Genomic DNA, 9,554 nt, shown 5'->3' on the forward strand with positions numbered 1-9,554 from the left:
TGGTATGGAGCAGGTTTGATGTCTGAAGTGAAGTGGCAGCATTTGAATGATTAAACACCGCAGGAGCCCGCGCTCGGCTCTCGGCAGGGGCTGTCGATAGGATGTGCAGCCGGGCGTGCACGGTCACTCACCTCTCTCACAGTAGGGCTCTCCCTCCTCCATGTAGAAGGCCTGGTTCCTGATGGGCATTTTGCAGGCAGCACACAGGAAGCATTGTACGTGGTAGGTCATCTTCAGGGCGTGCATGATTTCCTGCAGAGAGGACAGAGGGGTGTGAGGGAGCCGTGCATGTCAACTATAAATTCTCACAATGAAAATCCCTCACACACACTTTAACCTACTGGAACTACTCTTCCTTACCAGCTTCATACAATCAGAATCAACAGCTTTTGTTTGTTTTTGAGGTCATTTTGACATACTGTCCATAACATTACCTTACCGTGTATTTTGTTTCTCAATTTTTGTGTTGTATTTAATGCATTATATTGATTAAATCCTGGTAATGCTTAATAATAATTTCTGTAAAGACATTAATAAATATCAAATAATACTAACAAATTAGTGAATATGAAGATTTAGAACAATATATTAATTTAACATATGGCCCTTATGCTGCATTTTTTTATTAAATAGTATAATTGTATAGTATTATAAAATTTTATTATTACAATTTTATAATATATATATATATTTTTTTTAATTCTTTAAAAAAAATAATAATAAATTCTACTGACCCCAAACTTTGGAATGATAGTGTATTAATAAAATTATACTAGTATCATTAATGATTTAACAAACTAGTCCACCACTCAGTTTGAATCGTTCAGTGCAGATACCACTGTAGATCAGGAAAATTCAAAAAAACTGCATTGTGTGTTTATGTTGCAGAACAGTAGGAAATGTCGTTACCCCAGTTATCTTCTTCTTGCATTTGGCACAGTTGGGTGAGTAACGGTTGTCGTAGCACTTGGTGCAGTAAATGGATCCTTTTTCCTCAAAGAAGCCCCCCTCGTCCAACACCCTTTTGCACTGACAGCACGTGAACTCCTCTGGGTGCCAGGAACGACCAAGCGCCACTACGTAGCGTCCCCTAGAACACAGACACACAAACACAGTCTTACAACAAAAGCTTTTGCATTGAAGTGAAAGGGTCAGCTCGGGCATCAGCAGCTGGGTTTAGCACTCTTAAGTGTTCAGTGTGCAAAAGCCATTCTAATGGAAAAAGTAGGTCAGACGCAGAAGCCCACTCCATTCCGTATTGATTCTCCACGGCAGAAAGCCCAAGGACATGGCGCTATTTCTGAGCTCTGTGTATTTTAAGAAATATTGCTGCCTGACAAAGTTTGACAACATTTTTTCCCTCCCCATGTTTTCTCTGAGTTTTGTAAGTAATGACATTTAGCGCATAGTCATCATCGATTTGGAGGTATTTTGGGCTGTCTGCAGTGGTTAGCTTTGGGATTTCAAAGGAATAGTTCACCCAAAAATGACTGAAACTATGTGCTAAAAATGTACTCACCCACAGGTGATCTAGATGAGTTTGTTTCCTCATTGGAACAGATTTGGAGAAATTTAGTATTACATCACTTGCTCATCAATGGATCCTCTGCAGTGAATGGGTGCCGTCAGAATGAGAGTCCAAACAGCTGATAAAAACATCACAATAATCCTCAAGTAACCCACACGATTCCAGTCCATCAATCATGTCTTTTAAAGTGAAAAGCTGCGTGTTTGTTATAAACAAATCATTGAAACATTTTTAACTTCATTTTTAATTTCAAACTGTTGCTTCCGGCTAAAATACAAGTGAGGCCATCCCCTTCCTCTCACATCAAAATCCACTGTCATATTTGTTTAGAACTGTTTTGAAACAGTTTAGGTCTGTACATATTTCTCTCCTTATTTTTCACTGGAGAAAGCAATATGATGGACAGAAGACTCGTATTTTAGCCGGAAGCAACGGTTTGGAGTTTAAAAAGTACGAAAAAGTATGTTTCTTAAAAATATGCAGCTTTTTTACTTCACAAGATGTTAACTGCTGGACTGGGGTTGTGTGGATTACTTGATTTGCGATGTTTTCATCAGCTGTTTGGACTCTCATTCTGACGGCACCCATTGCACACTGCAGAGGATCCATTGGTGAGTAAATTATGTAATGTTAAGAAACAAACTTAGCTATATCTTATATGGACTGAGAGTGAGCAAATTGTCAGCAAATGTTCATTTCTGGTTGAACTATTCCTGTAACTGCAAATTTTCAGTCAGTTCTGAAGTTTGACTCCAGAGGCGGTAGAGTTCCAGCCGTACCTAATGATCTTGTTACATGCGGCGCAGAGCGGGGTGCAGCCGCTGGAGTCACCAGGGTTCTGCTGCGCTGCCTGCATGATGGAGCTGCGGTTCTGCATGGGAGTGGGTTGGACTGGCTTCTTGTGCTGCGTCACCACTGTGCTGGTCTTGTCTGGGTGGTAACGGTCTGCAAAACTGGGATCCGTAACCCATGGCGGCCGGCAGGTTGGACCGGAATCAGCTGGTGCTTTAGCCTGCGCTAAAAAAAACAAAAAACAAAACAAAAAGGACAATAAAACTCTACACATATCTTTTTTCAGCTCTTCCTCACTATGAGTCAACAGAGACCTGTTACAAGTGTGTACATTTATGGGCTGCTATTAAAACGTAGTCTAAATTGGCTTGCTTTTATCCAGGGACCAACCTATAACACAAAGACATCTAATCGAGATGCTGCTAACACCATGAGAGGAGAGCATTAGCATCATGGTTTAATTCAGCTTATATAAAGCACATCTCAAGAGAGTGATAATTGACTCATATTATCATCTTTGACTATAAACACATCAGTGTCACTTATGTCTTACTTTTCCCATTAACAGCAGGCCTGTCTGGGCCAGCCAGGCCGCTCCGTGAACAAGTCTGTTTTATGGGAGTTAAGTTCTCCCCGTGGGAGCGAATCTGGGCTGTGAGTCAGTGTGTACTGTGACTGTGAGAGTCAATCTATTCTGTCTGTTCTGAGAGTACTTACCTTGAACTTCATCAGGTTTGTCTGCTGGCTTGGACTCGGCAGGACAGGGTGTTACTCCATGACTGTAGAAAGAAAATTTCCTTTCAGTACGCATGGCTTGATAAAACAGCTTTAGCCAGAGCCAATGAAAATGTTTTTAAGCTACACAACACAACCTCTGACATCTACATCCTGGATAGAAAGTACACTCCTGAACAAAGCGATGAGATTAAAACTACTTCACGGGATGTCACTATAAGCAAATTAAAATAAAGAATGGGTGTTTTTTGCTTCAGTTGTAAATAAAAACATTTTACATTTAATGGATTTACTGAATTTTCACTGAATATTTTTTATTTATTACAGATTGGCATAACAATAACAACAACAAAAAAAGTATGTTCTTTCAAAAAAAAAATCCTCATGGCGTTTTAAGATTTTATTCATTTACATGACTTTTCCAAAGGCTAGAAACCACTTCTAAAATAAGGCTACCGAATTATCCGGGTTTTCAAAAAAAAAAAACTTAAGAATTATATTTTAAAAATATATTTTTAGTTGTTTTAGCTTCTTTTAATGCTTTTTTGTCTTATTTTAAATAATTTTATGTGATCTTGGGACCCCCGTTGGAAGTCAAATTTTAGATTTAGACTTGTGTGGTTTTAACTTACATATTGCTCTTAAAAAAGGCAGCTGTAGCATTTATGAGCTTTTCGTCGTACATCATCTGAATGAAATGAATAAGCATAACCAGATCCTGTACTTCCTCATAACTACATGATCACACAAGAATAACACAGTCGTGAGCTTTCCAGATGCGTGTTCATGATTATCTGTGCATGCTCTTCCTCATGTTTGATGGCTTCCCAGAAGAATTAATGTCCTGAAGTTCCCTGGGCATAAACATATCATTCACATATACAGAGTAAGTCAAACAAGTCTGTCTTGTGTTTTCATCGCCAAATACTGCTTTAAATGATACCAGCTGGGCAAAGCAAGATATAGAATGATTACATCTCTTGCAGGAAATTTGTACAGAATTAGAATCCACGCATACTGATTCCAAACGATGTCTAATTAATCTCTTATTTGCATAAATCCCAGTCTGAAAAACATTTTAGTTCTCTTCCAAATCCTAGTGAGCTGCCCACCTAGGCAATATTTTTAGGCACCATAGCCACAACCACAACAGCATGCCTGTTCCAAACAGTAGGCAGCAAAATTACACTCGTTTCTCACCTTGTTTTGGATGAAATCTAAGCTAAAATTGCCAATCCCAGAATGCACAGCACTGAATTTTATCTAGAAGCTGCAGAATTGGATCAAAATATCGATTTAAAAAATGCAGTATTTTACGTACTACTTGTGCTAAGCAATGCTTAGAATATAGAGCTTAGCTAGCAAGATCTAAATCCACAATTTATCTGCTGATTAAAAAGCTATTTAATCCAGGCTAAATTGGCCTGGAGTGAATTAAATAACAATTAAAAAAGGTTTTTACCATCATTTCTCCAAAGAACTAGGAAACAGCAGCGCACAAAATGCTAAAAATGTTGAAATGAAGAAAAGAGAACAAGCAAATCTTTCAGAAAATAAAGGAGGACAGCAGAGAGTATTGCAATGTTTTATGTACTCGGAGATATGAGTCAACAGATTATTTTATCTTATTGGGGACAGAACCAGAGGAAGAGCAATCAGATGACATCATAATAGTGCATTATGTTAAATTACAGTGAGGGGGAAAAAAAGAAAGAAAAAAAAAAAAAGAGAGTATGAAATATGAAAGTTGAGAAAAATCACGAGGGGGCTACACAACACAAACAGAAAAAAGGAGCAATAGTAACAGTCCTGTGATGGATAACTCCTCTGAACAAGCACAAAAATAACAACAACAATAAAATAACATGATTATCAGTTTGTAGAAACGATACCACTTGAAAGAGACTGTCACACCAACAGCATTCAGATATTCCTAACGGGAACTTGCCTGTAGGGCTCAGTTTGCGTGGTTTTTCCGACTATGCCTGCATTTCTTCGCACATTTGTTTTTGCTATTTTTAACTTGTATTTTTACATTTTAACTTGACAACCCCCCCCCCCCCCCAATCCCCAATTTATTTTGTCCTGGTATAGCTGGGGTCAGTGTTCACCCATAGCTGGCACACGGTGTTGCAGTGGTGCATTTGTATCTAGTGCGGCTGCATCTCAGCCCCCTCGGCCATCTGATAGCAGGGAGGCAGTGCATTCAGGACTTGATGTTGAGGGCACGGGCGGATCTCTCGTGATGCCAGTCTCTCAGCCTGGCATAGCGGGGACTCTGAATCTCAGTGAGGAACTTTTCCCTGCCATTCAGTGCACGGCAGAGTACAGCAAATTAGGAGAGCGGTGAGAACAAAACAGAAGAGAGAAAACAATATCAGCACATACAGAAAGACAAAAGCAAATGAGGTTGAGAGAACTGCAAAACAGAAAGGAAAGAAGAAAGAATAAAAGATGCAACATATGCAAGTAGTGATGAATTCAGAAAAAAATCAGTGCATCTGTAGATAACCAGGCCCAGACAGAATCTGCAGACTTTTCCCCCCACGTTTTCTGTTTTGATTTTAATGGAAAACCTGCTAAATGGAATTGGAGCTGAGAGTACTACATGCTTACTGGCAGCACAATCTAACGAGCCAAACGTTTTAAGGGCATTTGCACACAAGAGAGAGAGAGCGTTTTGATGGAAAGCAATGCACAAGATGCTTTTTTAAGGGTGTGGAAAGAAATTTGGTTTGAAATCAAGTAGGAATATAGGAAAGTGCATCTCCGACAACTGGGCTGAGTCCAAATTCTTATACTTTCATAGATGTGCTGAATGTTTTAGGTATTAAGGCTGTGAAATTCAAATTTAAACTTCAAACATTCACTGTGCTTAAAACAAAAATAGGCATTTGAAGGCAAAATATTTATTTTATAACACTTATTCACTGCCAATCAAACGTTTGGGGCTGGATTTTTTTATTTTTTAAGTCTCTTATGCTCACCAAGGCTGCATTTATTTGATCAAAAACACAGTAAAAACAGTAATATTGTTAAAGGGGTCATATGATGCTGCTAAAAAGAACAGTATTTTGTGTATTTGGTGTAATGAAATGTGTTTATGCAGTTTAAAGTAAAAAAAAACACATTATTTTCCACATACTGTACATTACTGTTTCTCCTCTATGCCCCTCCTCTATTTTATTACAATTAAAAAAGCTGTTTTCTATTTTAATACATTTTAAAATGTAATTTATTCCTGTAACCTTTATTATTATCAGTGTTGTATTGCTTAATATTTTGGAAACATCTATTTGTTTGTTGTTTTGTTTAGGATTCTTCAAAAGAACAGCTTTTGGCGAGACACTGCAGGTGAATAGGGTAAAAAAAATAACTACTAATTATCACCATACCCAGTTGACTGATTACATTGATAATTGCAAAAAATGTTTGTATTACAAGTTTTGTAAAATGTTATGTTTAAATATGCAAATGAGGCATTATTTAATGAAATATGCGCCAATTTGCATATATTTCTAGTACAAAAATCTGAACACTGGATGAATTCAGTTTCAAAATTCTTGTTTATTTATTTTTTTTTTACATATTAGAGGCAAATGTTTTTACAGAGGGAATTTTGGGTATCTCTTTTTGTCACTCCATAATTCAGAAAATACTTTGAACAGCCAGAAAACAATATATTTTCACAAATGTTGTATATAATCAAGCAAATGATATATGAACAAATCCCTCTGTAAAAACCTTCAGAATATAGACAGCAATAAAAATTTGGTGTGTGTAAGTGCTACTGAAGTGGAGATTTACGGCTCAGTGCAGGAGAAAACACTAATTTTGAGAAAACTGCCTTTAAAAATATGTATTGTATTTGAAATCTATTGACACAAATCGATAAAGTGCTATAAAAGAAACGCTTACCAGTGTCTTTTGGATGCTTTCTTTCCACTAGTCTGAAAAAGCACTTTATGAAAAGCCAAAAATCTCAAAATTGACAGGTGCATGAAAAAAAACGTGCTTTTGCCTAGAGTGTCTCCCCTTAAAACAGAAATGTTATATAATATTATAAATGACTTTACTGTCACTTTCGATCAATTTAAGGCATCCTTCCTGAATCAAAGTATTCATTTCCTTTTAAAAAATCTTACTGACTCCACACTTTTAAAAAGTAGGTGTACTTAAAAGACTATTTAAATCTAACAACTCCTCTGCTCTTGTGGGCTTATGGGATAGCAAATTTTCTCTTGCATTATGGAACTCCATAAACCCTTGCATTTGTCCTATAAATGAGGCATCATTCCCATCAAAAATCAATGAATTTGAATTGGTATCTGACACAAACTTTCATTAAACTGTATTTTATACATAACAGGCATTCATATTCTGCAGAAATCTGAGGGCATGATTCTGTGAAGGTCTGATTATAAGGCACACAGCAATCAGTGTATGAAGTTATACTGCAAATGCACAGATCAGACAACAGCTCATAATGCCGATCAAAGCATATTTTCAGCATCTCTCCGCAGAGAGCTGAACACCGTGATCTCCTAATGAGGGTGGTAAAAGGTCAGAGCCAGCGATTTAATGCTTCAAACCGCACTTCATTAGCAAGTTCACACAGCTCTTTACCTGGACCTTTTCAAGTTCTCATCATCCGGGTCCTGCACTGAGGGAAGCAGGAGAGACACAGATCAGACCAACCATCAGACACACAAACACAACATAAAATCCACTTCCAATATCTGAACAACACTACAAAACACTTGAGGACTGCTGCTTTTAAAGAGACTACCCATCACCTTTTAACATGAGAGTCAATCCCATGAGATGTACAGGTACGGTATGGCAACAATGGTTGACTGCACACCTCTTTCCTACCACTTACTCGAGAGCAAATCAAAGCCACTCAGGCTCTAGACGGCATAAAGGAGAAAATCTCAGCCATAACCCTTTAAGCTATACATAGACAACATTTCCCACTTCTTTATGATCTCACTCTCAATATCAGATCAGCGGTTGGTCCTCTAGGACATGCTTTCATGCCCTCCTACACTCAGATTAGTTCCTGCCACTAAGTAAAGATGGGATTTAGAAGAGGGAGTTTTTTTTTAGGAACTTGGGAACAGGGCTGGGAGCTAGAACTGTATATACTGTGAGGCTAAAAATGCATCAATCGGAAGTCTGGTTTAGTACACAACGCAATTTAAAAAATCTGACACAGAGTAGAAAAATAAAGATTACTTTGATATCTTCACTGATTTATAATTGGAGAAGTTTTTTTTCTTTTTACAATGTGTTGCTTCTACCTGTAAATTTACAATGCATTAACATTAGTCAATCCAATTGATAACATGAAATTACAATGAACACCATCTACATATAATAATACATTTTAGCACAACAAATGTATAGTTTGCAGGTATGCGTGAATCAACTACTTTACAATGGCTCTGAATCTGACTCATATTATTTCAACTCAAGTCAAATGAAACAAAATCAAAAAATAAAATAAAATGAAAAATAATAAAATAAAATAAAAAAAATGAATCATGAATTTGTCAATTAAGTCAGTTAAGTTCCAAATAACCAGAGATATTAAATGTTATGGAAAGTAAATTACTACTTTGACTGGATTAGTAAAAAATAAAATAAAATAATTGTATTTTATTTGCTTTGGGTTGGATTTCTGGCACAAATAATCCTCTTGAGATGTACCACAGTATGAATAGTTTTATATCATGATTAAATATTTTGGTCCTAACTCCCATCCTTACTTAGGAATGTCTTGTTCCACATTACTTCACAAAATACTGACTCTCTGAGAAATGATCATTCCAAAGAAACCCATTGACACAAATGAGCTTATGCTGAAAACCCCAAATGAGAAACACAACTGCTCTAAGAGGAGTATACGGCGCTGACAGGCTGCGGCCTGAACGTGTCTGACTTACTGAAGTCAGTGCCTGTGAGCTGGGCCAGGATTCGGAAAGAGCGAGACTGGGTGGTGCCGGTGCGTGGCTGCCAATCCTCCGTATCCTCGATCAGTCTCTTCTTACTGCGATCGTTGGGGATGAAGCAGGGCATGTTTTCCACCCGCAAACCGTGCCTGGAGACATGAGTCCTTCGTGACCTCTCTCATTCACCACAAAAGCACAGCACACCACCAAAAATTGGCAAATGGCTTCACGTAATGCGTGCAGCACAGGAAGAGATGACTACAGTGCACCAAACACAGTGAGGGAACAGGCAGTACATGAGGATCCAAAAAAATACCATGGTAACCAAAGTTTCTGACAAAATACAACAGTTACTACAGGTATTGTTGCTATTACAACAAGCTATCACAAATCTATTAGAGTAACTAATTTTTATGGTGCAGAAACTATGATTAGCATTGTAAATTTTGTAAGGTGATGTTTTAGCACTAGGGTTTTCAACCAGGGGCCCTGAAGGTATTTGAAGGGGTCCGTGGAGAATTAATTTCATTTTTTATATATATATA

At 37.6% G+C, this 9,554-nt stretch overlaps 1 protein-coding gene across 4 annotated transcripts in view; it reads right to left on the reverse strand.

The window, feature by feature from the left end:
- LOC107595742 (PDZ and LIM domain protein 7-like) overlaps window positions 1–9,554 on the reverse strand; it is a 40,298-nt gene that overhangs the window by 4,514 nt on the left and 26,230 nt on the right. For all 4 annotated transcript variants that reach the window (XM_016286234.1, XM_016286236.1, XM_016286235.1 and 1 more), the window contains exons 6-9: window positions 3,038–3,099; window positions 2,308–2,545; window positions 910–1,090; window positions 132–252 (exon numbers count right to left, since the gene is read on the reverse strand). In XM_016286234.1, coding sequence (XP_016141720.1) covers window positions 132–252; window positions 910–1,090; window positions 2,308–2,545; window positions 3,038–3,099 — 602 coding nt within the window. The remainder of the gene's footprint in view (window positions 1–131; window positions 253–909; window positions 1,091–2,307; window positions 2,546–3,037; window positions 3,100–9,554) is intronic.

Source organism: Sinocyclocheilus grahami, unplaced genomic scaffold (genome assembly GCF_001515645.1).
Source record: "Sinocyclocheilus grahami isolate Dianchi unplaced genomic scaffold, SAMN03320097.WGS_v1.1 scaffold208.1, whole genome shotgun sequence".
Classification (NCBI taxonomy): Eukaryota; Metazoa; Chordata; class Actinopteri; order Cypriniformes; family Cyprinidae; genus Sinocyclocheilus; species Sinocyclocheilus grahami.